The sequence below is a fragment of the Lithobates pipiens genome, unplaced genomic scaffold (genome assembly GCF_037356315.1).
Source record: "Lithobates pipiens isolate NorthernLeopardFrog02 unplaced genomic scaffold, aLitPip1_a1.2 Scaffold_35, whole genome shotgun sequence".
NCBI classification, from domain to species: domain Eukaryota; kingdom Metazoa; phylum Chordata; class Amphibia; order Anura; family Ranidae; genus Lithobates; species Lithobates pipiens.
In genome coordinates this window covers 5,460,431-5,487,579 of record NW_027507811.1, presented here as the reverse complement: position 1 = coordinate 5,487,579, position 27,149 = coordinate 5,460,431, and the positions used below count along the sequence as shown (strand labels likewise).

The window sequence follows — 27,149 nt, the reverse complement described above, 5'->3', positions numbered from 1 at the left end:
AGTGCACTGACACCATCACCGTGATAGAGAGAGAGCACTGACACCAGCACCGAGATAGAGAGAGAGCACTGACAGCAGGCACAGCAGGAACCAATCAGCTGATGTCTAGTAATAATCTTTGTATTTCTATTTTAGTAGATGGACGGGAGATGAGGAAAACCTCAGAGGATTGTCTCACTTTGTCTCCAGACTGTAAAGTAGAAGATGAGGACATCACACAGTATAGTCCAGGAGAAAACCCGACTACCTCAAATGTCCATCCGGCACCACACAGTGTAGATGGACCATCGTATTTCTCTTATCCCGAGGAACCTCAGACTGTGCGGGACGGTGCCGGACCATCATATTCCTCTTATCCTGAGGAACCTCAGACTGTGCGGGACGGTGCCGGACCATCGTATTCCTCTTATCCCGAGGAACCTCAGACTGTGCGGGACGGTGCCGGACCATCGTATTCCTCTTATCCCGAGGAACCTCAGACTGTGCGGGACGGTGCCGGACCATCGTATTCCTCTTATCCCGAGGAACCTCAGACTGTGAGGGACGGTGCCGGACCATCGTATTCCTCTTATCCCGAGGAACCTCAGACTGTGCGGGACGGTGCCGGACCATCGTATTCCTCTTATCCTGAGGAACCTCAGACTGTGCGGGACGGTGCCGGACCATCGTATTCCTCTTATCCTGAGGAACCTCAGACTGTGCGGGACGGTGCCGGACCATCATATTCCTCTTATCCCGAGGAACCTCAGACTGTGCGGGACGGTGCTATTCATCCAAAAGATAAGAAGTTTTCCTGTACTGAGTGCGAGAAGTGTTTCTATTCTAGATCCAAACTTAATCTACATAAAAGAACTCACACAGGTGAGAAGCCATATCCCTGTCCTGAGTGCGGGAAATGTTTTGCAGTGAAGTCCAATCTTTCTGATCATCAGAAATTGCACACGGGGGTAAAGCCGTATTGCTGTCTTGAGTGCGGAAAATGTTTTTCACAGAAGTCCGGTCTTTCCTATCATCAGAGATTGCACACGGGGGAAAAGCCGTATTGCTGTCCTGAGTGCGGGAAATGCTTTTTACGAAACTCCCATCTTTCCCGTCATCAAAAATTGCACACGGGGGAAAAGCCGTATTCCTGTCCTGAGTGCGGGAAATGTTTTTTACAAAAGTCCCATCTTTCCCATCATCAGAAATTGCACAAGGGGGAAAAGCCGTATTCCTGTCCTGAGTGCGGGAAATGTTTTTCACAAAAGTCCGGTCTTTCCAATCATCAGAAATTGCACACGGGGGAGAAGCCTTATTCCTGTCCTGAGTGCGGGAAATGTTTTTCACATAACTCCAGTCTTTACCATCATCGGAAATTGCACACAGGGGAAAAGCCGTATTGCTGTCCCGAGTGTGGGAAATGTTTTTCACACAAGTCCTATCTTTCCAATCATCAGAAATTGCACACGGGGGAGAAGCCGTATTCCTGCCCTGAGTGCGGGAAATGTTTTTCACAGAAGTCCCATTTTTCCTACCATCAGAGGTTTCACACGGGGGAGAAGCCATATCCCTGCCCTGAGTGTGGAAAATGTTTTCAAGAGAAGTCCATTCTTTACCATCATCAGAGGTCTCACACGGGGGAGAAGCCATATTCCTGCCCTGAGTGTGGGAAATGTTTTTCACAGAAGTACAATCTTTCCTGTCATCAGAGATCGCACACGGGGGAAAAGCCGTATTCCTGTCCTGAGTGCGGGAAATGTTTTTCAGAGAAGTCCCATCTTTCCAGACATCTGAGATCTCACACAGGGGAAAAGCCATATTCCTGTCCTGAGTGTGGGAAATGTTTTTCAATCAAGTCCAATCTTTCCACACATCAGAGATCTCACTCGAGGGAGAAGCCACCTTCCTGTCCTGAGTGATGGAAATGTTCCTCGCTGAAGTCCTGTCTTCCTGTACATCAGGGGTCCCACACATCCCTCGAGGTGTATTAGTGAGTGCGGGAAATGTCTTGTGTATGAATGTTGCTGGACATGTGGGGAAGAAGCACCCCCTGATATACACCTCAGATATACTCCATGGCTGATCTTCATCATGGAAGAAACAGTTGATAAGGAGATCAGAGATCACCAAAGACATGGATGAAGTGTTGTACCGTGTCGGCCATTGATAGCAGGAGAAAAATAAAAATGGAGTCCTTACCTCTCATTGGCTGAGTACATTTTGTGGTGTAAACTCTTCTAAGAGGTCTGTTTTCTCAAGTCGTCCTTTGGGACGAAACGCGTTAACCCCACCACTTAATAGGTGGTCCTTTAGGCCTTTTAAAATAAAAATGGAGTCCTTACCTCTCATTGGCTGAGTGCATTTTGTGGGGGAAGATTTCACAAACACTTACAGGTCTGTTTCTATAAAACCTTTTGTAGAATGAATGTGTAAAGGAAATGTGTGAGTTGTGTATAGAATTGTATTGTATTTTGTATGTATTGCACACGGCACTAATAATGTTTTCATTACATGTTTTGCATTCAATTCCACTCCTGATTAGAATTAGCCCGCCTATGTTACGCCCCTTGTATTAGAATTAGCCTGCCTATGTTACCCCCCTTGTATTAGAATTAGCCTGCCTATGTTACGCCCCTTGTATTACAATTATCCTGCCTATGTTACGCCCCTTGTATTAGAATTAGCCTGCCTATGTTACGCCCCTTGTATTAGAATTAGCCTGCCTATGTTACGCCCCTTGTATTAGAATTAGCCCGCCTATGTTACGCCCCTTGTATTAGAATTAGCCTGCCTATGTTACGCCCCTTGTTACCATAAAAGTACAATTGTAATATTAATGTGACAGCTACGTAATCATGTGTATAAAAACCTTCAATTGTGTCATAATAAAACAGAAGAGTTATTTGGGAAGATGCGGAGCGTATCTTTTGTGTCTGTTCCCCACTGCAGTAGTTATTTATTTGGAACCGCTAATCAATATGAGGAGAGGAGTCGCCTAGAAAATAAAATTCCAGAACAAATGTGACGTGTATTCCCTGTGACCAGTATTGGTCATATTTTATTTCAGTGATTTCCTATGGTCATCGGCTCCATCTAGTGGCAATAATGTGGCACTGCAGTATTAATACCGCATTATTGCCCCATAATTGAGATGACGGTCATAGGAAATTGCTGTGATAATGGAAATACGGGCAGAATTTGGCACAGCTGGGCGAATGCTCGTCACATTAAAGGACATAAGATAATGAAACCAGCAATATTATACCAACCATTCATGTAATACAGAGAAAAGTGCATTTGGCTATTGCTGCCGTACAATCAATCAGCTTATGAGTTTGGGTATCACCACTTCCTATTTCCATGTTTTGTATACAAAATTGTTTTTAATTGCCCCATGTGGGATTTTTTTATTCGTGTTTCAATAAATCATACTTTTTTATTCTATATTGTTATGTTTGGTTGCCTCCTCCTCAGATAGTCCCCCAGACCTCACCACTGTTCCTCAGACCCTCTCTAGACCTCCATTTTCCTCCTCAATCTCCTCCTCGACCTCGTCTTCAGACCCCCACCAGACTTCCTCGCTCCTCCTCAGACCCCCTCCTGTCCTCCTCCCACCCCCTTCCTCTTCAGATCACCCCAAGACCTCACCACTCCTCCTCAGACCCCCTCCTGTCCTCCTCCCACCCCCTTCCTCTTCAGATCACCCCAAGACCTCACCACTCCTCCTCAGACCCTCCCTAGACCTCCGTTTTCCTCCTCAATCCCCTCCTAGACCTCCTTTTCAGACCCCACCAGACTTCCTCGTTCCTCCTCAGACCCTCCCGTCCTCCTCCCACCCCTCTTCCTCTTCCGATCACCCCAAGACCTCCCCCCTCCTCCTCAGACCCCCACATGAAGGAAGAGATGCAGTAAAGATTGAATGGAATGGGGTCACACTGCAACTGCGTCCAATGCAAACTCTTCGGTTTGCTGCAATGTACCACAACTGTTGGAGCTGTTTTGCCCATGCCACAAACATTACATACATTGTGCTCTGCATGCCGCCATTGGCCCCTCCCACTTGTGAGGGAGTTGCACAATTTTCCATATTCGCCCTGGGCGGTGGGTGACCTTGTCTCGACACTGGGTGCCAGAGGCTGCTTGGACTGAGACCACATCTCATAGGGTTTCAAATACCGGCCATTCCCTGGTCCTCAGCAAGAATCTCATCTGTGAGATAGAAGAAGAGCGCCCTCCTGCACTGTGCGGGGTTCCTGAGATTGCACTGGATGGCGATAACTGTGCCGTTGCGCAGGGAAACCGGATGCCACAAAGAGACTCATGGTTAGGGATGAGCTCAGGCGTGTTCGCATGGACCACAGGCTGAGCCCGCCAGGAAGTCGGCACAGCTCTGCGCTAATCACAGGCAGTGAGAGATTGCCCGATCGGGGCAATGTCTCACTGCCTGTGATTAGCACAGAGCTGCGGTGACTTCCTGGCGGGCTCTGCACATGGTCCATGCGAACAGGCCTGAGCTCATCCTTACTCATGGTCCTCTGTGAGGGTCTAATGCCCTGTACACACAGGCCGACTTTCCGATGGAAAAAGTCCGATCGTATCGCGTTGTCGGAAAATCCGATCGTGCTTGGGCTCCATCTGAGTTTTTCCGTCTGAAATTTCTGACACAAAGTTTGGGAGCTGGATCTAAAATTTTCCGAAAACAAAATCCGATCGTTTAAATTCTGATCGTGCGTAGACAATTCCGATGGACAAAGTGCCACACATGCTCAGAATAAATTACGAGACGAAAGCTATTGGCTACTGACCCATTTTTTAGTCCCAACGTACTTCTTTTACGTCACCTTGTTCTGAACGATCGGATTTTCTGACAACTTTGTGCTACCGTGTGTATGCAAGACAAGTTTGGGCCAAAATCCGTACCAAAATACCTCATGGTCCTCAGCTGTGAGGGTCTAAGACTGTTCAGATAGATACCTCACGGTCCTCGGCTGTGAGGGTCTAAGACTGTTCAGATAGATACCTCATGGTCCTCAGCTGTGATGGTCTAAGACTGTTCAGATAGATACCTCACGGTCCTCAGCTGTGATGGTCTAAGACTGTTCAGATAGATACCTCATGGTCCTCAGCTGTGAGGGTCTAAGACTGTTCAGATAGATACCTCATGGTCCTCAGCTGTGAGGGTCTAAGACTGTTCAGATAGATACCTCATGGTCCTCAGCTGTGAGGGTATAAGACTGTTCAGATAGATACCTCACGGTCCTCAGCTGTGATGGTCTAAGACTGTTCAGATAGATACCTCACGGTCCTCAGCTGTGAGGGTCTAAGACTGTTCAGATAGATACCTCATGGTCCTCAGCTGTGATGGTCTAAGACTGTTCAGATAGATACCTCATGGTCCTCAGCTGTGAGGGTATAAGACTGTTCAGATAGATACCTCACGGTCCTTGGCTGTGAGGGTCTAAGACTGTTCAGATAGATACCTCACGGTCCTCAGCTGTGATGGTCTAAGACTGTTCAGATAGATACCTCATGGTCCTCAGCTGTGAGGGTCTAAGACTGTTCAGATAGATACCTCATGGTCCTCAGCTGTGATGGTCTAAGACTGTTCAGATAGATACCTCACGGTCCTCAGCTGTGAGGGTCTAAGACTGTTCAGATAGATACCTCATGGTCCTCAGCTGTGATGGTCTAAGACTGTTCAGATAGATACCTCACGGTCCCCGGCTGTGAGGGTCTAAGACTGTTCAGATAGATACCTCACGGTCCTCAGCTGTGAGGGTCTAATCCCTTGTACACACGGTCGGAGAATCCATCGGAATTTATCCTATCGGACCGTTTTGTCGGATAATCCGACTGTGTGTGGTCTACATCGGACTGGTTCCGTTGGAATATCCGTCGGACCAAATTTTCCAACTTGCTGGAAATATTTTCCGACAAACTGGTCCGATAGGACATACTCCGATCATGTTTAGAGAATTCCGATCGGACAAAGTGGCACGCATGCTCAGATCAAATTCCTACATCAAAGCTATTGGCTACTAGCCTGAACGTAGTCCCGTCGTAACGAAATTACGTCATCACGTTCTGAAAGATCGGATTTTTCGACAACTTTGTCCGACCGTGTGTATGCAACAGTTTCGGACAAAATCCGACGGATTTGGTTGTCAAAATGTCCGACCGTGTGTACAGGGGCTTAGACTGTTCAGATAGATACCTCACGGTCCCCAGCTGTGAGGGTCTAAGACTGTTCAGATAGATACCTCATGGTTTTCAGCTGTGAGGGTCTAAGACTGTTCAGATAGATACCTCATGGTCCCCAGCTGTGAGGGTCTAAGACTGTTCAGATAGATACCTCACGGTCCCCAGCTGTGAGGGTCTAAGACTGTTCAGATAGATACCTCATGGTTTTCAGCTGTGAGGGTCTAAGACTGTTCAGATAGATAGCTCATGGTCCTCAGCTGTGAGGGTCTAAGACTGTTCAGATAGATACCTCACGGTCCTCAGCTGTGAGGGTCTAAGACTGTTCAGATAGATACCTCACGGTCCCCGGCTGTGAGGGTCTAAGACTGTTCAGATAGATACCTCACGGTCCTCAGCGGTGAGGGTCTAAGACTGTTCAGATAGATACCTCACGGTCCCCGGCTGTGAGGGTCTAAGACTGTTCAGATAGATACCTCACGGTCCTCAGCGGTGAGGGTCTAAGACTGTTCAGATAGATACCTCACGGTCCTCAGCGGTGAGGGTCTAAAGGCCTGTACACACGGTCGGACTTTTTGACAACAAACATGCAAATTAGCTGTTTTGGAGCAACATCCGACTGTGTGTACGCTCCATCGGACAAACTTTTTCTGTTTTCATCGGACTTTTGTTGGCTCTGCGAACGGACAAACTTTTTGACAACAGAAGTCCGATGGAGCAAAGTCCGACCGTGTGTATGCAAAAGCATCGGACTTTTGTACAAGGTACAAACACGCATGCTCAGAACCATTGCAAACGATCAGACTACAATACAGAAGTTGACCAAAGGTGGCGCTGGAGTCATTGAACGTCCTCTTTTGAAGTGGCGTCCGTACGTTGTGACGTCACCACGTTCGTGTTTGTTGTCAAAAAGTCCGACCGTGTGTATGCAATACAAACTTGTGGACAACACACTTTGTACAAAAGTCCACGGAAAAGTTTGTACAAGTCCGACCGTGTGTATGGGGCTTAAGACTGTTCAGATAGATACCTCACGGTCCTCAGCAGTGAGGGTCTAAGACTGTTCAGATAGATACCTCACGGTCCTCGGCTGTGAGGGTCTAAGACTGTTCAGATAGATACCTCACGGTCCTGGGCTGTGAGGGTCTAAGACTGTTCAGATAGATACCTCACGGTCCTCAGCTGTGAGGGTTGCTAGCAGTTTTAGAGTATCCCAAACCCCGAGTTTTACAAGGAATTCATTACAAATAGACAATCCCCTAGACTGTTTATTGGAGTCGGAGTGAATGGACTGGTGCTTGGGTGACTGGTGGCCTCTGTACTGTATGAGAAAAAGAGGGGATTTTAGGACTTTGAATGAGGCCACCTCCACAATGTCAACAACCTCATTTTAAGTCCCAACTTTCCCGTTTCATTAATCTGTACTGTATGAGAAACAACCAGATATCATTCGTGGCTCCTGTGGGGGGAGCACTACACATCTATAAGGATATACAGTATATACACACACAGCACAAGGCCGTGTTCACACTATGAGACGTTTCTCTGGGCTGCAGTTCCTCTGAGCTCCACAAGGTGGTGATCTTCTCACTTATACCTACACAGGAAGTCTCTATGGAAGACAGGAAGTGATGTCAGGTACAGGAAGGAAGCTCCTTGTGATAAGAGTTAGAGGTGACGTTGCTGATATCGGCAGCAGAGAAGGTAATAAGATCTTATTTTCTATTCTTTATCCCCCGTCATGTCCGTCCTCTTCCTCCATAGTCACTGTGATGTCTTTTATCTCCAGCAGATGATGATACACACATATATTATTATTATTATACAGGATTTATATAGAGCCAACAGTTTGCACAACATGAGGGCAGACAGTACAGTTACAATACAATATAATACAGGAGGAATCAGAGGGCCCTGATCCTTAGAGCTTACAATCTAAGAGGGAGGGTCAAGTGATTCAAAAGGCAATAACTATGGGGGATGGGCTGATGGAGAAAATAAAAGTCCAGTTAGGTGGGGGAGGGATAGGCTTCTCTGAAGAAAAAAGTTTTCAGGGATCGGATAAAATTGGACAGAGTAGGAGATCATCGGACGGATTGGAGTAGGGACCTCCATAGGATGGGAGAAGCTCTGGAAAAGTCCTGGAGATGAGCATTGGAGGAGGTGATGAGGGAGCTAGAGAGCAGAAGGTCTTGGGAGGAACGAAGAGAACGATTAGGTTGGTATTGTGAGACGAGGTTAGAGATGTAGCTGAGGACCGAGTTATGGATGACTTTGGTGATGTTGTTGCTATATAGAATTTTGTTTGTTGAATGAGTGGAAGCCAGTGGAGGGATTGGCAGAGAGGAGTGGAGGACACTGAATGGAGGCCAGTGGAGGGATTGGCAGAGAGGGGTGGAGGACACTGAATGGAGACCAGTGGAGGTATTGGCAGAGAGGGGTGGAGGACACTGAATGGAGGCCAGTGGAGGGATTGGCAGAGAGGGGTGGAGGACACTGAATGGAGGCCAGTGGAGGGATTGGTAGAGAGGGGTGGAGGACACTGAATGTTGATCAGTGGAGGGATTGGCAGAGAGGGGTGGAGGACACTGAATGGAGACCAGTGGAGGGATTGGCAGAGAGGGGTGGAGGACACTGAATAGAGGCCAGTGGAGGGATTGGTAGAGAGGGGTGGAGGGATTGGCAGAGAGGGGTGGAGGACACTGAATGGAGGCCAGTGGAGGGATTGGTAGAGAGGGGTGGAGGACACTGAATGGAGGTCAGTGGAGGGATTGGCAGAGAGGGGTGGAAGACACTGAATGGAGGTCAGTGGAGGGATTGGTAGAGAGGGGTGGAGGACACTGAATGGAGGTCAGTGGAGGGATTGGTAGAGAGGGGTGGAGGACACTGAATGGAGACCAGTGGAGGGATTGGTAGAGAGGGATGGAGAACACTGAATGGAGGCCAGTGGAGGGATTGGTAGAGAGGGGTGGAGGATACTGAATGGAGACCAGTGGAGGGATTGGTAGAGAGGGGTGGAGGACACTGAATGGAGACCAGTGGAGGGATTGGCAGAGAGGGGTGGAGGACACTGAATGGAGGCCAGTGGATGGATTGGCAGAGAGGGGTAGAGGACACTGAATGGAGACCAGTGGAGGGATTGTCAGAGAGGGGTGGAGGACACTGAATGGAGGTCAGTGGAGGGATTCGTAGAGCGGGAAGGACACTGAATGGAGGTCAGTGGAGGGATTGGTAGAGAGGGGTGGAGGACACTGAATAGAGGCCAGTGGAGGGATTGGCAGAGAGGGGTGGAAGACACTCAATGGAGGTCAGTGGAGGGATTGGTAGAGAGGGGTGGAGGGATTGGCAGAGAGGGGTGGAGGACACTGAATGGAGGCCAGTGGAGGGATTGGCAGAGAGGGGTGGAAGACACTGAATGGAGGTCAGTGGAGGGATTGGTAGAGAGGGGTGGAGGACACTGAATGGAGGTCAGTGGAGGGATTGGTAGAGAGGGGTGGAGGACACTGAATGGAGACCAGTGGAGGGATTGGTAGAGAGGGATGGAGGACACTGAATGGAGGCCAGTGGAGGGATTGACAGAGAGGGGTGGAGGACACTGAATGGAGACCAGTGGATGGATTGGCAGAGAGGGGTGGAGGACACTGAATGGAGGTCAGTGGAGGGATTGGTAGAGAGGGGTGGAGGACACTGAATGGAGACCAGTGGAGGGATTGGTAGAGAGGGGTGGAGGACACTGAATGGAGACCAGTGGATGGATTGGCAGAGAGGGGTGGAGGACACTGAATGGAGGTCAGTGGAGGGATTGGTAGAGAGGGGTGGAGGACACTGAATGGAGACCAGTGGAGGGATTGGTAGAGAGGGGTGGAGGACACTGAATGGAGACCAGTGGAGGGATTGGCAGAGAGGGGTGGAGGACACTGAATGGAGGCCAGTGGATGGATTGGCAGAGAGGGGTAGAGGACACTGAATGGAGACCAGTGGAGGGATTGTCAGAGAGGGGTGGAGGACACTGAATGGAGGTCAGTGGAGGGATTTGTAGAGCGGGAAGGACACTGAATGGAGGTCAGTGGAGGGATTGGTAGAGAGGGGTGGAGGACACTGAATGGAGGTCAGTGGAGGGATTGGTAGAGAGGGGTGGAGGACACTGAATGGAGACCAGTGGAGGGATTGGTAGAGAGGGGTGGAAGGCACTGAATGGAGGCCAGTGGATGGATTGGTAGAGAGGGGTGGAGGACACTGAATGGAGGCCAGTGGAGGGATTGGTAGAGAGGGGTGGAGGACACTGAATGGAGACCAGTGGAGGGATTGGCAGAGAGGGGTGGAGGACACTGAATGGAGACCAGTGGAGGGATTGTCAGAGAGGGGTGGAGGACACTGAATGGAGGCCAGTGGATTGATTGGCAGAGAGGGGTGGAGGACACTGAATGGAGACCAGTGGAGGGATTGTCAGAGAGGGGTGGAAGGCACTGAATGGAGGCCAGTGGATGGATTGTCAGAGAGGGGTGGAGGACACTGAATGGAGGCCAGTGGAGGGATTGGTAGAGAGGGGTGGAGGACACTGAATGGAGACCAGTGGAGGGATTGGCAGAGAGGGTTGGAGGACACCGAATGGAAGCCAGTGGAAGGATTGGCAGAGGGGGGTAGTAGACATTGAACGGTTGGTAAGGTGGGCAAATCTCACAGCAGCATTTATGATGTACTGAAGGGGAGGAGCTTAATTTAAGGTAATCCAAGGAGGAGGGAGTTGCAGTAGTCGAGGTCAGAGGTGACCAGGGAATGGTTTAGCAGCTTTGTGGTGTCATTGGTTAGGAAGGGGTGTATATTGGAGATGTTGCGAAGCTTTGGACAGTGATTGGATGTGAGGCCGAACTGAGATTTCAGAGTCCAGGATTACACCTAGCACCCTGGCATGGGGAGACGGGTTGATGGTTGTCCCATCGATCTTGACAGATAAGTCGGGGGAAGGGCACGTGGGGGAGGAAATATTATGAGCTCAGCTTTGGATAGATGGAGTTGGAGGAAGTGGTGTGACATCCAGACTGATATGTCTGTCAGTAAATTAGTGATGCGGTGAGGAGACTGATGGAGTTGAGGGGTAGAGAGATAGATTTGGGAGTAATCAGTGTAGAAATGGTATTGGAAGCCATGGAGGGTATCAGCTGACCCAGGGAGGAGGTGTAGAGGAGAATAGGAGAGGCCCAAGAACAGGCACAGAAGTCACCAAGAAAGGTTGATTCCGGTCCAGGCCGATAGCACAGCACTTCTTAAAGAAACTGGAGAAAATAGATAAATACAATGTGCCTCAAATGAGGAGAGTGACAGAGAGGGAGGTGGGTGAAGTACCTGAAAGATGCTATGTGGGGCTAGAAGGATTCCCACTCCACCTCCCTTCTGCCCACTGGGTCTGGGGGAGTGAGTCCAGAGAAGGCCATCATGGGAGAGGGAAGCAGGAGAAGCAGTGTCGGATTCATGAAGTCAGGTTTCAGTAACAGCAAGTAGTTAGTGATAAAGAGGTCATGGACAGAAGTGAGTTTGTTACAGACAGAGCAGGCGTTCCAAAGGGCGCAAGAGAAGAGGAGGCTGGTTTGAGGATTTGCAGATGCTGCCAGAGGGCATGGGGGGATGGGAGATTTGGGCACAGTTAAATGATGGAGGTCCAGGGTTTGGGGTTTAATCTCCAGAGGTTAGGAGAAGCAGAAGGGTGGGGGAGGTAATATGGGAGTGTGATTTATATGAAGGGACATGCCTCAGAGTCCTGGAGGTTTTATTGGGTTTAGAATTATCAGGAGTCGGTGATGCAGGAATAGGGAGAGGACAGAAGTGAGGGGGATATATACAGGCTGTGGGGTGGAAAAGAGGGGTGAGGAAAAGAGAGATTAAGGAGAGAGGAGAAAACTGTCGGAAGGATTGGTAGAAAGCACATGTTATAGAGAGGAAGGAGAGCTGAGAGGGGAATATGATGTGTCCTGGCAAAGCCCAAAGACAACGTTCATCTTTCAGTTTAGGAGAGGAGGGACGCACCCGGGAGAAATGATTCTGTGTACAGAAACCTCACACAGCGCCCCCCACAGCTCCTCCTCCCAATGTCCCTCCAATCAGAGTTAGACAATCTTATGACATCACACTGACCTCACAGCTCCTCCTCCTAATATCCCTCTATCCAACTCTTTCTGATGCTCTTAGGATGTGGGCCGACCCCTGACCTCCTCACTTTCAAAGTAGGGCTGTTGGACCTCCATTATATGTAATATCAGAAACCTCAACATGAAGTGGGGTTTAAATAAAGAGACCTGACCAGTGAGGTGAGGAGGATTCTGGGAATGTCATTTGATTTTACTATTTGTCTTCAGATCTAGAGTTTTCCTCCTGTGAAGTCTGGAGATCACATGACCATCACATTGCCTCCACCTCCCTCCCTGATAGAATAGAGAAATACAAAGAAGATTCTAGAAGTCACCAGAGAGATCATCGAGCTGCTGACAGGAGAGGAGAGCGGAGCCGGGAAGGACGTCATGATGGCCAATCAGCCTCCCCTCACATCACCGGGTAAGAGGAGACTTTATTGTAAAGGAGAGAGCAGTACGGAGGCTCCACCTAGATCCCCCATCATCTGATAAACACATAGAAACAATGTATTCAGTCAGTGTGTGTGTTTCCTACAGATGGATCCAGTAATGGGAACCCACCAGAGAGATGTCCCCGTCCTCTGTATTCCCGGGATTCCACACAGGAAGGTCACACCATCCCCCACCATCATCAGGTAGATGAGGAACAATCACTGATAGTATCATTAGGATCTGTACATTATCTGCATTGTTACCATTGATGTCATTTTTATTATATATTCAGAGTGGAAACCTGAGAGATCCTAAAGTTGATGCTCAAGAAGAGTTTAAAATGGCGGATGAGCAGTATAGGGCGATGAAGGAGTTTTTTGAAGGAAATGCGGATCTGTATAAGGATTTCATGATGGGGCCACATAATACCAGGAACCCACCAGAGAGATGTCCCCGTCCTCTGTATTCCCGGGATCCCACACAGGAAGGTCGCACCATCCCCCACTGTTACAAGGTTGGTGGGATGGAGAATCTAGAACATGGACTTCTGGAGAGGATGTGTATTTTTTTTTATATGATGTCATAGTAATAAATCTTCTATCTTACAGATGATATTTTCTCTCTCATTTTCTTGGTTTAGAGTGGAGATCCAATGGATATAGAATTTGAGGTGAAATCAGAAGAAGAAGAGAGGTATGTGAGGGATGATCAGCAGTCTATGGAGGAGGATGGAATAACGGGGACATTTATAGAGGAGGACACTTCTACAGAGATCAGCACAGGTGGGTCATTAACACTAAATCCATTCCTCCACCCATACTGCTCACTGATTGGTCCAGAGTAGGGGCGGGGACTGGGTGATATCAATCAAAAAACTGGTGTGTTCCTGTCAAGACTGGCAGGAACCAGAAGACCAAACGAGCGTCACAACGTGCAATGTGGAGGTTAAATTGTAGAAAAATGTATTATAATAAGGAAAAATACACACTGGGAGATAAAAATACCGACACCTGCAACTAAATAGCATCAGGGCCGTTTTTAAGGCACGGCAAAAGGGGCAGCTGCCCTGGGCCCTGTCATTGTTGTGGGGCCAAAAGCAGCTGCCTCATACTTGCCAACTATCCTGGTTTAAATTCCCTCATCCCTTGAGGTTTTAGTCCTGTACTGTGTCCCAATACCTCAGTGTGAAGTGCTGCTACTAATTCTGCCCAGCTCTGCCCTATTGTTGTGTACAGATGACTCACCTGTAAAGCCTGTGTTTACATGTAAATTACCAGCATTTATATGTAAATAGGGGTGGCTGGCGGCATGGATATGTATATCATGCCCCCCCTGAGGTCATATCCACAGTAATCTCTAGCAACCAATCAGCAAGCAGAAATCATGTGCTGTAACCTCTAACAACTAATCAGTGAGCCGTAATGTGTGCTGTAACCTCTGGCAACCAGTCAGTGAGCGGTAATGGTACACTGTAACCTCTGGCAACCAGTCAGTGAGCGGTAATGGTACACTGTAACCTCTGGCAACCAGTCAGTGAGCGATAATGGTACACTGTAACCTCTGGCAACCAGTCAGTGAGCGATAATGGTACACTGTAACCTCTGGCAACCAGTCAGTGAGCGGTAACGGTACACTGTAACCTCTGGCAACCAGTCAGTGAGCGGTAATGGTACACTGTAACCTCTGGCAACCAATCGCAATAGCTGCCTGATCTGATTCAGTAAACAGATTTTGAGCCTAGCTGCTATTTATTGTATGTCTCAGAGCAAACGGAGAGCAAAACTGCATGGGGGGGGGGGGGGGCCCAAGAAAAGTTTTGCCCAGGGCCCAATCATTATTAAAGGCGGCCCTGAATAGCATTCGGAGGTACCAGCGTCACGTGGTCTCTGGATGTGGCAACGCTAAAGACGAAAATAACATCAAACACTATACAGAGCGTCCGGACGCCAAGGCTCTATATGCGGGTGTCCCCGCCACGTCAAATCGACATACAAATTCTATGGCATTAATAGACGGGGGGGCATCCGCATAGGGGGTCCCTGGAATGCTCGAGCATATGAAGTACAGGAAGAGGGGGGGAGGGGAAGGAGGAGAGATAAACTGGCTATATTAATCGGAGATCCTAGGGAGACGGTGTAAATAGTCCCCCCACACACACCGACTAAACGTCTGCCGGTGACTGATGGCCCCAGTGTTGGTATCGATGATACTTCTAAACTTGCATGAAGTGGAAATAGATGGAGGTATTTGGGAATCCTGGGCTGTAATCACACATATATATACGTGGCACTCCGGTACTAATATCACCCCCCGGATGAGAATCCCACCTTTTCTGCATAGCTGTAATACGAGACGGGGGTACTGGGCCTGTACAACCCCTTGGCACCCGGCCCAATCCTGACATTTCTCCCCTACATGTAAAACTCATCATTTCTTTTTAGGGCTGCAACTAACGATTATTTTCAGAATCGATTAGTTGGCCGATTATTGTTTCGATTAATCGGTTAATAAACTTAGAAAAAAGTGTGCTGTATAATTTAGTTAATATGTAAAGTTTTTAAAAAAAAAAAGGCAATTTATTCTTAAATATCTCTATAGGCAATGGTAACTATAAATAATCAACTATATGGTTAGGGAGCAAAATATAGAATCCATTCTGAGAATAACAGGCAGAAGAGATATACTGTATATTAGAGGAGATATATACTGTATATACTGTTAGAGGAGATATACTGTATAAACTATTGAAGATATACACTACTGTATATACTATTAGAGGATATATACTGTAAATATTATTAGAGGAGAGAGATACTGTATATACTATTAGAGGGGATATATACTGCATATACTATTAGAGGAGATATACTGTCTAACTATTAGAAGAGATATACTGTATATACTATTAGAGGAGAGATATACTGTATATACTATTAGAAGATATATACAAGATATATACTGTATATACTATTAGAGAGGATATATACTGTATATACTGTTAGAGGAGATATACTGTATAAACTATTGAAGATATACACTACTGTATATACTATTAGAGGATATATACTGTATATAATATTAGAGGAGAGATATACTGTATATACTATTAGAGGGAATATATACTGTATATACTGTTAGAGGAGATGTACTGTATATACTATTAGAGGATAAATACTGTATATAATATTAGAGGAGAGATATACTGTATATACCATTATAGGAGACATATACTGTATATACTATTGGAAGATATATACTGTATATATTATTAGAGGCTATATACTATTAAAGAGGAGATATACTGTATATACTATTAGAAGATATATACTGCATATACTATTAGAGGAGATATACTGTATAACTATTAGAAGAGATATACTGCATATACTGTTAGAGGAGAGATATAGTGTATATACTATTAGAGGATATATACTGCATATACTGTTAGAGGAGAGATATACTATTAATTGGTCAATCTGGTAAATATCATCAGACTCATTAACTTTAACCCCATTTTGTTACTGGCCGATTAATCGATTATGAAAATAGTAATCGATTAATTTCATAATCGATTAGTTGTCAATTAGTCGATTAGTTGTTTCAGCCCTAATTTTTTTGCTAGAAAATTACATAGAACCCCCCCCCCCCCCCCAAACATTATATATGTTTTTTTTTAGCAAAGACCCTAGAGCAGGCATCACTAAATGGCGGACCGCGGGCTGAATCCGGACCCAGTAGCAGCCATATCCGGCCCGCAGCCTCACAAATAGTTGCCTGCATGTTTTCTCCCCTATGCCGGATTGCCAGCCTGCCGCTGCCGCTAAAATCCTTGATTTACATGGAGTGGGGTTTACATGGGAGGCGTGGCAAGTCTCTCCCTTTCATCATGGCATCACTCCACCCTTCCCCCCCCTCCCCACACTGCCCTACCTTATTCACCCAAGCCTGGAAGCGCTGCAGGTCCGGACAAAGGGCGGGACTTATCACGTTACGAAGTGGGTGATTGATTGCTAGGCAGTGGGGCAGTCCCAGCAACCAATCACCTCCCTTTAACTTGAAAAGTCCCGCCCTTTGTCCGGACCTGCCATGCGTGCTTCCCGGCTTGTGTGAATAAGGTAGGGCAGTGTGGGGAGGGGGAGATAGGGGGAATGCTGCGATGATGAAAGGGACAGTCTGACTCTGTAATGTTGAGGGAGGACTGTAATGGAGGGAGTCTGTATCGGGGAATCTGTGATGGAGAGGGGGTCCTGTGATGGAGTGGGGTCCTGTGATGGAGTGGGGGTCTGTGATGGAGAGGGGTCCTGTGATGGAGAAGGGGTCTGTGATGGAGAGGAGTCCTGTGATGGAGAGGGGTCCTGTGATGGAGAGGGGTCCTGTGATGGAGAGGGGTCCTGTGATGGAGAGGGGTCCTGTGATGGAGAGGGGTCCTGTGATTGAGTGGGGTCCTGTGATTGAGTGGGGTCCTGTGATTGAGTGGGGTCCTGTGATTGAGTGGGGTCCTGTGATGGAGAGGGGGTCTGTGATGGAGTGGGGTCTATATTAGGGGGATCTGTGATGGGGGGAGATATGTGATGAAGTGAGGATCTGTGATAGAGGGATCTGTGCTGGAGGGGGGTCTGTGATGGAGAGGGGGTCTATATTAGGGGGATCTGTGATGGGGGGAGATATGTGATGAAGTGAGGATCTGTGATAGAGGGATCTGTGCTGGAGGGGGGTCTGTGATGGAGAGGGGTCCTGTGATGGAGAAGGGGTCTGTGATGGAGAAGGGGTCCTGTGATGGAGTGGGGTCCTGTGATGGAGTGGGGTCCTGTGATGGAGTGGGGTCCTGTGATGGAGAAGGGGCCTGTGATGGAGTGGGGTCCTGTGATGGAGAAGGGGTCCTGTGATGGAGAGGGGTCCTGTGATGGAGAGGGGTCCTGTGATGGAGAAGGGGTCCTGTGATGGAGAAGGGGTCCTGTGATGGAGAAGGGGTCCTGTGATGGAGAAGGGGTCCTGTGATGGAGAAGGGGTCCTGTGATGGAGAGGGGGTCTGTGATGGAGAAGGGGTCCTGTGATGGAGAGGGGTCTGTGATGGAGAGGGTGTCTGTGATGAAGTGAGGATCTGTGATGGAGAGGGGTCTGTGATGGAGAGGGGGTCTGTGATGGAGTGGGGTCTGTGATGGAGAGGGTGTCTGTGATGAAGTGAGGATCTGTGATGGAGAAGGGGTCCTGTGATGGAGAGGGGGTCTGTGATGGAGTGGGGTCTGTATTAGGGGGATCTGTGATGGGGGGAGATATGTGATGAAGTGAGGATCTGTGATGGAGGGATCTGTGCTGGAGGGGGGTCTGTAATGAGGTGGGGGGTTCCGTGATGGAGGGGTCTGTGATAGGGGTGTCTTTAAAAGGACACACTGTGATGAGAGAGTCTGTAATGGGTTGGGGGAGGGGTTCTGATGGGGCACTGTGATGTAAAAGGGAGGGATGTGAAGGGGCACTGAGGGCACTGATGTAGGGTCTTGTTTTTCTGGTATGTACAATGGGAATAGAACACAATTGTGCCGTGCACGGGGGGCTGGGATGTGAAGGATCGGAGTCATGACCAATATGACATTCGGACCTCCGCGGGAAGGACATTTTACTGACCGGACCCCCGTGAATTGTAATTCAGTACCCCTGCCCTACAGAATACAATTAGTGGTCGTTGCAACTTTTTATCTCGCACGGTATTCGCGCAGCAATTTTTCGAATGCGTTTTCCATAAAAAAATAAAAACATAAAAAAATAAATAAAAAAAAACAGTAAAGTCGGTCCGATTTTATTTTTTATTTTTTTTGCATAATGTGAAGATACGCCGAGTAAATAGATACCCGACACGTCGCGCTTCAAAACCGCACGCGCTCGTTGGAATGGCGCCGAACGTTGGTATTTAAAAATCCCCATAGGCGACGCTTTAAATTTTATTTAATTTTTTACCGGTTACATGTTTTGGGTTACGGAGGAGGTCTGAGGCTAGAATTATCGCTCTCGCTCTAACGTTCGCGGTGACACCTCACGTGTGCGGTTTGAACGCCGTTTTCATATGTGGGCGGGACTTACGTATGCGTACGAGCTCACGGGGATAGGGGCGCTTTAAATTTTTACATCCCCTCCCGCCGCCCGTAAGAACGATCAAGCGGTGGAACAGCCCGCTATGATTCGTTCTTATGGTGCAGGGAATCACCGGCTGAAAATTGCCGATATCTGAATGATGTCTGTGGCCTCGGGGGCGTCATTCAGATATAACCGCCACAAAGCCCACGGGTGCAACGGATCAAAAAACTCACGGATCGGATCGTTCCTCGGATCAGAGTCACGGATCGGATCGTTCCTTGGATCAGAGTCACGGATCGGATCGTTCCTTGGATCAGAGCCACGGATCGGATCGTTCCTCGGATCAGAGCCAGGGATCGGATCGTTCCTCGGATCAGAGCCACGGATCGGATCGTTCCTCGGATCAGAGCCAGGGATCGGATCGTTCCTCGGGTCAGAGTCACGGATCGGATCGTTCCTCGGATCAGAGTCACGGATCGGATCGTTCCTCGGATCAGAGTCACGGATCGGATCGTTCCTCAAATGAGAGTCACAGATCGGATCATTTCTCAGATCAGAGTCGCGGATCGGATCGTTCCTCGGATCAGAGCCATGGATCGGATCGTTCCTCAGATCAGAGTCACGGATCGGATCGTTCCTCGGATCAGAGTCACAGATCGGATCATTCCTCAGATCAGAGTCGCGGATCGGATCGTTCCTCGGATCAGAGCCACGGATCGGATCGTTCCTCAGATCAGAGTCACGGATCGGATCGTTCCTCAGATCAGAGTCACAGATCGGATCGTTCCTCAGATCAGAGTCACGGATCGGATCGTTCCTCAGATCAGAGACACGGATCGGATCGTTCCTCAGATCAGACTCACGGATCGGATCGTTCCTCGGATCAGAGACACGGATCGGATCGTTCCTCGGATCAGAGTCACAGATCGGATCGATCCCTGGATCAGAGTCGCGGATTGGATCGTTCCTCGGATCAGAGTCACGGATCGGCTCGTTCCTCGGATCAGAGTCACGGATCGGCTCGTTCCTCGGATCAGAGTCACGGATCGGCTCGTTCCTCGGATCAGAGTCACGGATCGGCTCGTTCCTCGGATCAGAGTCACGGATCGGCTCGTTCCTCGGATCAGAGCCACGGATCGGATCGTTCCTCGGATCAGAGTCACGGATCGAATCATTCCTCGGATCAGAGCCGTGGATCAGATCGTTCCTCGGATCAGAGTCACGGATCGGATGGTTCCTCGGATCAGAGTCGTGGATCGGATGGTTCCTCGGATCAGAGTCGCGGATCGGATCGTTCCTCGGATCAGAGTCAGGGATCGGATCGTTCCTCGGATCAGAGTCACGGATCGGATCATTCCTCGGATCAGAGTCTCGGATCGGATCGTTCCTCGGATCAGAGCCACGGATCGGATCGTTCCTCGGATCAGAGTCGCGGATCGGATCATTCCTCGGATCAGAGTCACGGATCGGATCATTCCTCGGATCAGAGTCTCGGATCGTTCTTCGGATCAGAGCCACGGATCGGATCGTTCCTCGGATCAGAGCCACGGATCGGATCAGAGCCTCGTATCGGATCGATCCTCGGATCAGAGTCACGGATCGGATCGTTCCTCGGATCAGAGTCACGGATCGGATCGTTCCTCGGATCAGAGTCGCGGATCGGATCGTTCCTCAGATCAGAGTCACGGATCGGATCATTCCTCGGATTAGAGTCACGGATCGGATCGTTCCTCGGATCAGAGTCACAGATCGGATCATTTTTCGGATCAGCAAATAATAATTTAATTTGCAAAAACCTGTTAAAATTCCACCACCATATAGTCCCCACTGTAATATCCACATCATCTCCCCCACTGTAATATTGGCTGAGCATGGCTGGGTATTGCAGAGCATGGCAGAGCATGGCTGGGTATCGCAGAGCATGGCAGAGCATGGCTGGGTATTGCAGAGCATGGCAGAGTATCGCAGAGCATGGCAGAGTATGGCTGGGTATCGCAGAGCATGGCAGAGTATGGCTGGGTATCGCAGAGTATGGCTGGGTATCGCAGAGCATGGCAGAGTATCGCAGAGCATGGCTGGGTATCGCAGAGCATGGCTGGGTATCGCAGAGCATGGCAGAGTATGGCTGGGTATCGCAGAGTATGGCAGAGTATCGCAGAGCATGGCTGGGTATCGCAGAGCATGGCTGGGTATCGCAGAGCATGGCTGGGTATCGCAGAGCATGGCTGGGTATCGCAGAGCATGGCAGAGCATGGCTGGGTATCGCAGAGCATGGCTGGGTATCACAGAGCATGGCAGAGTATCGCAGAGCATGGCAGAGCATGGCTGGGTATCGCAGAGCATGGCAGAGTATGGCTGGGTATCGCAGAGTATGGCTGGGTATCGCAGAGCATGGCAGAGTATGGCTGGGTATCGCAGAGCATGGCAGAGTATCGCAGAGCATGGCAGAGTATGGCTGGGTATTGGCTGGGTATGGCAGGGTATTGGCAGGCTATTGTTGAGTATTGGCAGGGTATTGGCTGGGTATTGGCAGGGTATTGGCTGGGTATTGGCAGGGTATTGGCTGGGTATTGGTAGAGTATTGGCAGGGTATTGCTGAGTATTGGTAGAGTATTGGCAGGGTATTGCTGGGTACTGCAGGGTATGGAGGGATGTCTGCTTCCATCCGATCTCTCCCCTCCACTGTACAATGACGCCAGTTTGTTTACAAGTGATTGCTCCGTTGGAGCGATCACAGTGTAAGCGGCCTGGGTGTAGAAAGATGGCCGCCGCTTCGGAGCTAGGCCGAAGCCGCGGTCTTTCCTAAGGCTGAGACCGCGGAGCGCTCCGTGGATCGTGGCATGTGCCGATCCGAGCGGGGTGACAACTTTGGAACATTAAACAGAAAGTGATAATGGGGGAGGAGTCAATAACCCAATGATGGGGGTCTTCAGGATCAGTCCAGTCTTCATCTTGGTTGTTCTCCCCCCATCCTCACTCTCTGACCTCTGGTGGGGCTCAGCCCCGCTGTTATTCATGACTAAGCTGCCTGATGTGGGCGGAGTCCTGGTTTAGGGGAACCAATCAGCTGATGTCTAGTAATAATCTTTGTATTTGTATTTTAGTAGATGGACGGGAGATGAGGAAAACCTCAGAGGATTGTCTCACTTTGTCTCCAGACTGTAAAGTAGAAGATGAGGACATGACGCAGCGTTCAGAAAACCCGCCCATCTTCTATATGGTGGTCGGACCATCGTATTCCTCCAACCCTGAGGAACCTCAGACTGTGACGGATAATCCGACTGATAAGAAGTTTCCCTGTACTGAGTGCGGGAAATGTTTTTCACAGAAGTCCAGTCTTACCAAACATCAGAGATTGCACACTGGGGAGAAGCCGTATTCCTGCCCTAAGTGCGGGAAATGTTTTTTACATAAGTCCAGTCTTACCACACATCAGAGATCTCACACTGGGGAGAAGCCGTATTCCTGCCCTAAGTGCGGGAAATGTTTTTCACGGAAGTCTAATCTTTCCGATCATCAGAAATTGCACACAAGGAAAAAGCCGTATTCCTGTCCTGAGTGCGGGAAATGTTTTTTACAGAAGTCCAGTCTTACCACACATCAGAGATCTCACACTGGGGAGAAGCCGTATTCCTGCCCTAAGTGCGGGAAATGTTTTTCACGGAAGTCTAATCTTTCCGATCATCAGAAATTGCACACGGGGAAAAAGCCGTATTCCTGTCCTGAGTGCGGGAAATGTTTTTCACAGAAGTCCAGTCTTACCAAACATCAGAGATTGCACACTGGGGAGAAGCCCTATTCCTGTCCTGAGTGCGGGAAATGTTTTTCACATAAGTCCAGTCTTACCACACATCAGAGATTGCACACTGGGGAGAAGCCGTATTCCTGCCCTAAGTGCGGGAAATGTTTTTTACAGAAGTCAAGTCTTACCACACATCAGAGATCTCACACTGGGGAGAAGCCGTATTCCTGCCCTAAGTGCGGGAAATGTTTTTCACGGAAGTCTAATCTTTCCGATCATCAGAAATTGCACACGGGGAAAAAGCCGTATTCCTGTCCTGAGTGCGGGAAATGTTTTTTACAGAAGTCCAGTCTGACCACACATCAGAGATCTCACACTGGGGAGAAGCCGTATTCCTGCCCTAAGTGCGGGAAATGTTTTTCACGGAAGTCTAATCTTTCCGATCATCAGAAATTGCACACGGGGAAAAAGCCGTATTCCTGTCCTGAGTGCGGGAAATGTTTTTTACATAAGTCCAGTCTTACCACACATCATAGATTGCACACAGGGGAGAAGCCCTATTCCTGTCCTGAGTGCGGGAAATGTTTTTCAACAAAGTCCCATCTTTCCCAGCATCAGAAATTGCACACGGGGGAAAAACCATATTCTTCTCCTGAGTGCGGGAAATGTTTTTCACAGAAGTCTACTCTGGCCTATCATCAGAAATTGCACACAGGGGAGAAGCCGTATTCCTGTCCTGAGTGCGGGAAATGTTTTTCAGCGATGCCCAGTCTTTCCTATCATCAGAGATTGCACATGGGGAAAAAGCCGTATTCCTGTCCTGAGTGCGGGAAATGTTTTTTACAGAAGTCCAGTCTTACCACACATCAGAGATCTCACACTGGGGAGAAGTCGTATTCCTGTCCTGAGTGCGGGAAATGTTTTTCACATAAGTCCAGTCTTACCACACATCAGAGATCTCACACTGGGGAGAAGTCGTATTCCTGTCCTGAGTGCGGGAAATGTTTTTCACATAAGTCCAGTCTTACCACACATCAGAGATCTCACACTGGGGAGAAGCCGTATTCCTGTCCTGAGTGCACAAAATGTTTTTCAACGAAGTCCTATCTTTCCCAGCATCAGAAATTGCACACGGGGGAAAAACCATATTCTTGTCCTGAGTGCGGCAAATGTTTTTCAACGAAGTCCCATCTTTCCGTTCATCAGAGATCGCACACAGGGGAGAAGCCGTATTCCTGTACTGAGTGCACAAAATGTTTTTCACAGAAGTCCCATCTTTCCGATCATCAGAGATCGCACACGGGGGAAAAACCATATTCTTGTCCTGAGTGCGGGAAATGTTTTTCAAAGAAGTCTATTCTGGCCTATCATCAGAAATTGCACACGGGGGAGAAGCCGTATTCCTGTCCTGAGTGATAGAAATGTTCCTCACTGAAGTCCTGTCTTCCCGTACATCAGGGGGTCCCACACAACCCTCGAGGTGTATTAGTGAGTGCGGGAAATGTCTCGTATATGAATGTTGCTGGACATGTGGGGAAGAAGCACCCCCTGATATACACCTCAGATATACTCCATGGCTGATCTTCATCATGGAAGAAACAGTTGATAAGGAGATCAGAGATCACCAAAGACATGGATGAAGTGTTGTACCGTGTCGGCCATTGATAGCAGGAGAAAAATAAAAATGGAGTCCTTACCTCTCATTGGCTGAGTACATTTTGTGGGGGAAGATTTCACAAACACTTACAGGTCTGTTTCTAAAAAACCTTTGTAGAATGAATGTGTAAAGGAAATGTGTGAGTTGTGTATAGAATTGTATTGTATTTTGTATGTATTGCACACGGCACTAATAATGTTTTCATTACATGTTTGCATTCTTTCCAGTCCTGATTAGAATTAGCCTGCCTATGTTATGCCCCTTGTATTAGAATTAGCCTGCCTATGTTACGCCCCTTGTATTAGAATTAGCCTGCCTATGTTACGCCCCTTGTATTAGAATTAGCCTGCCTATGTTACGCCCCTTGTATTAGAATTAGCCCGCCTATGTTACACCCCTTGTATTAGAATTAGCCTGCCTATGTTACGCCCCTTGTATTAGAATTAGCCCGCCTATGTTACGCCCCTTGTATTAGAATTAGCCCGCCTATGTTACACCCCTTGTATTAGAATTATCCTGCCTATGTTACGCCCCTTGTATTAGAATTAGTCTGCCTATGTTACACCCCTTGTATTAGAATTAGCCTGCCTATGTTACGCCCCTTGTATTAGAATTAGCCTGCCTATGTTACGCCCCTTGTATTAGAATTAGCCCACCTATGTTACGCCCCTTGTATTCGAATTAGCCTGCCTATGTTACGCCCCTTGTATTAGAATTAGCCTGCCTATGTTACGCCCCTTGTATTAGAATTAGCCTGCCTATGTTACGCCCCTTGTATTAGAATTATCCTGCCTATGTTACGCCCCTTGTATTAGAATTAGCCTGCCTATGTTACGCCCCCTTGTATTAGAATTAGCCTGCCTATGTTACGCCCCTTGTATTAGAATTAGCCTGCCTATGTTACGCCCCTTGTTACCATAAAAGTACAATTGTAATATTAATGTGACAGCTACGTAATCATGTGTATAAAAACCTTCAATTGTGTCATAATAAAACAGAAGAGTTATTTGGGAAGATGCGGAGCGTATCTTTTGTGTCTGTTCCCCACTGCAGTAGTTATTTATTTGGAACCGCTAATCAATATGAGGAGAGGAGTCGCCTATCAATAAAAGTCCTAAACAAATGTGACGCGCATCCCCCCAGCCGTGACCGGTGTTGGTCATATTTTATTTCAGTGATTTCCTATGGTCATCGGCTCCATCTAGTGGCAATAATGTGGCACTGCAGTATTAATACCACATTATTGCCCCGTAGTTGAGATGACGGTCATAGGAAATTGCTGTGATAATGAAAATACGGGCAGAATTTGGCACAGCTGGGCGAATGCTCGTCACATTAAAGGACATAAGATAATGAAACCAGCAATATTATACCAACCATTCATGTAATACAGAGAAAAATGCATTTGGCTATTGCTGTCGTACAATCCATCAGCTTATGAGTTTGGGTATCACCACTTCCTATTTCCATGTTTTGTATACAAAATTGTTTTTAATTGCCCCATGTGGGATTTTTTTATTGGTGTTTCAATAAATCATACATTTTTATTCTATATTGTTATGTTTGGTTGCCTCCTCCTCAGATAGTCCCCCAGACCTCACCACTGCTCCTCAGACCCTCCCTAGACCTCCGTTTTCCTCCTCAATCTCCTCCTAGACCTCCTCTTCAGACCCCCACCAGACTTCCTCTCTCCTCCTCAGACCCCCTCCTGTCCTCCTCCCACCCCCTTCCTCTTCAGATCACCCCAAGACCTCACCACTCCTCCTCAGACCCCCTTCTGTCCTCCTCCCACCCCCTTCCTCTTTCGATCACCCCAAGACCTCACCACTCCTCCTCAGACCCTCACTAGACCTCCGTTTTCCTCCTCAATATCCTCCTAGACCTCCTCTTCAGACCCCCACCAGACTTCCTCGCTCCTCCTCAGACCCCCCCGACCTCCTCCCACCCTCCTTCCTCTTCAGATCACCCCCCCCCCCATCAGACCCCCACATGAAGGAAGAGATGCAGTAAAGATTGAATGGAATGGGGTCACACTGCAACTGCGTCCAATGCAAACTCTTCGGTTTGCTGCAATGTACCACAACTATTGGTGCTGTTTTGCCCATGCCACAAACATGACATACATTGTGCTCTGCATGCCGCCATTGGCCCCTCCCACTTGTGAGGGAGTTGCACAATTTGCCATATTCACCCTAGGCGGTGGGTGACCTTGTCTCGACACTGGGTGCCAGAGGCTGCTTGGACTGAGACCACATCTCATAGTTTCAGATACCGGCCATTCCCTGGTCCTCAGCAAGAATCTCATCTGTGAGATAGAAGAAGAGCGCCCTCCTGCACTGTGCGGGGTTCCTGAGATTGCACTGGATGGCAATAACTGTGCCGTTGCACAGGGCAACCGGATGCCACAAAGAGACTCATGGTTAGGGGTGAGCTCAGGCGTGTTCGCATGGACTACGTGCTGAGCCTGCCAGGAAGTCGGCGCAGCTCTGCGCTAATCACAGGCAGTGAGAGATTGCCCGATCGGGGCAATGTCTCACTGCCTGTGATTAGCGCAGAGCTGCGCTGACTTCCTGGCGGGCTCTGCACGTGGTCCATGCGAACAGGCCTGAGCTCATCCTTACTCATGGTCCTCTGTGAGGGTCTAATGCCCTGTACACACAGTCGGACTTTCAGATGGAAAAAGTCCGATCGTATGGCGTTGTCGGAAAAACCGATCGTGCTTGGGCTCCATCTGAGTTTTTCCGGCTGAAATTTCTGACACAAAGTTTGGGAGCTGGATCTAAAATTTTCCGAAAACAAAATCCGATCATTTAAATTCCGATCGTGCGTAGATAATTCCGATGGACAAAGTGCCACGCATGCTCAGAATAAATTACGAGACGAAAGCTATTGGCTACTGACCCGTTTTTTAGTCCCGACGTACTTCTTTTACGTCACCTCGTTCTGA

At 48.4% G+C, this 27,149-nt stretch overlaps 3 protein-coding genes across 4 annotated transcripts in view; 2 read left to right on the top strand and 1 right to left on the bottom strand.

Moving 5' to 3' along the window:
- The window catches only part of LOC143955908 (uncharacterized), an 865,587-nt gene that overhangs the window by 210,352 nt on the left and 628,086 nt on the right, over window positions 1–27,149 (bottom strand). The gene's annotated exons all lie outside the window — the stretch shown is intronic.
- LOC143955832 (uncharacterized) overlaps window positions 1–27,149 on the top strand; it is a 61,379-nt gene that overhangs the window by 24,845 nt on the left and 9,385 nt on the right. The window lies entirely within an intron of this gene.
- On the top strand, window positions 85–25,216 carry LOC143956090 (uncharacterized). Of its 2 annotated transcripts, XM_077466220.1 has the most exons (3): window positions 85–1,803; window positions 11,386–11,393; window positions 22,111–25,216. In XM_077466220.1, exons 1-3 carry the CDS (start codon window positions 102–104, stop codon window positions 23,959–23,961), a joined length of 3,561 nt encoding a protein of 1,186 aa, XP_077322346.1. In that variant the 5' UTR covers window positions 85–101; the 3' UTR covers window positions 23,962–25,216. The 2 variants fall into 2 exon arrangements, with proteins under 2 accessions (XP_077322346.1, XP_077322347.1); XM_077466221.1 differs by lacking the exon at window positions 11,386–11,393 and having other exon boundaries at window positions 85–1,851; window positions 22,151–25,216.

What these genes read in the sequence shown, in the direction of transcription:
- LOC143956090 (XM_077466220.1), top strand. Translation starts at nt 102, where the DNA reads ATGTCTAGTAATAATCTTTGTATTTCTATTTTAGTAGATGGACGGGAG.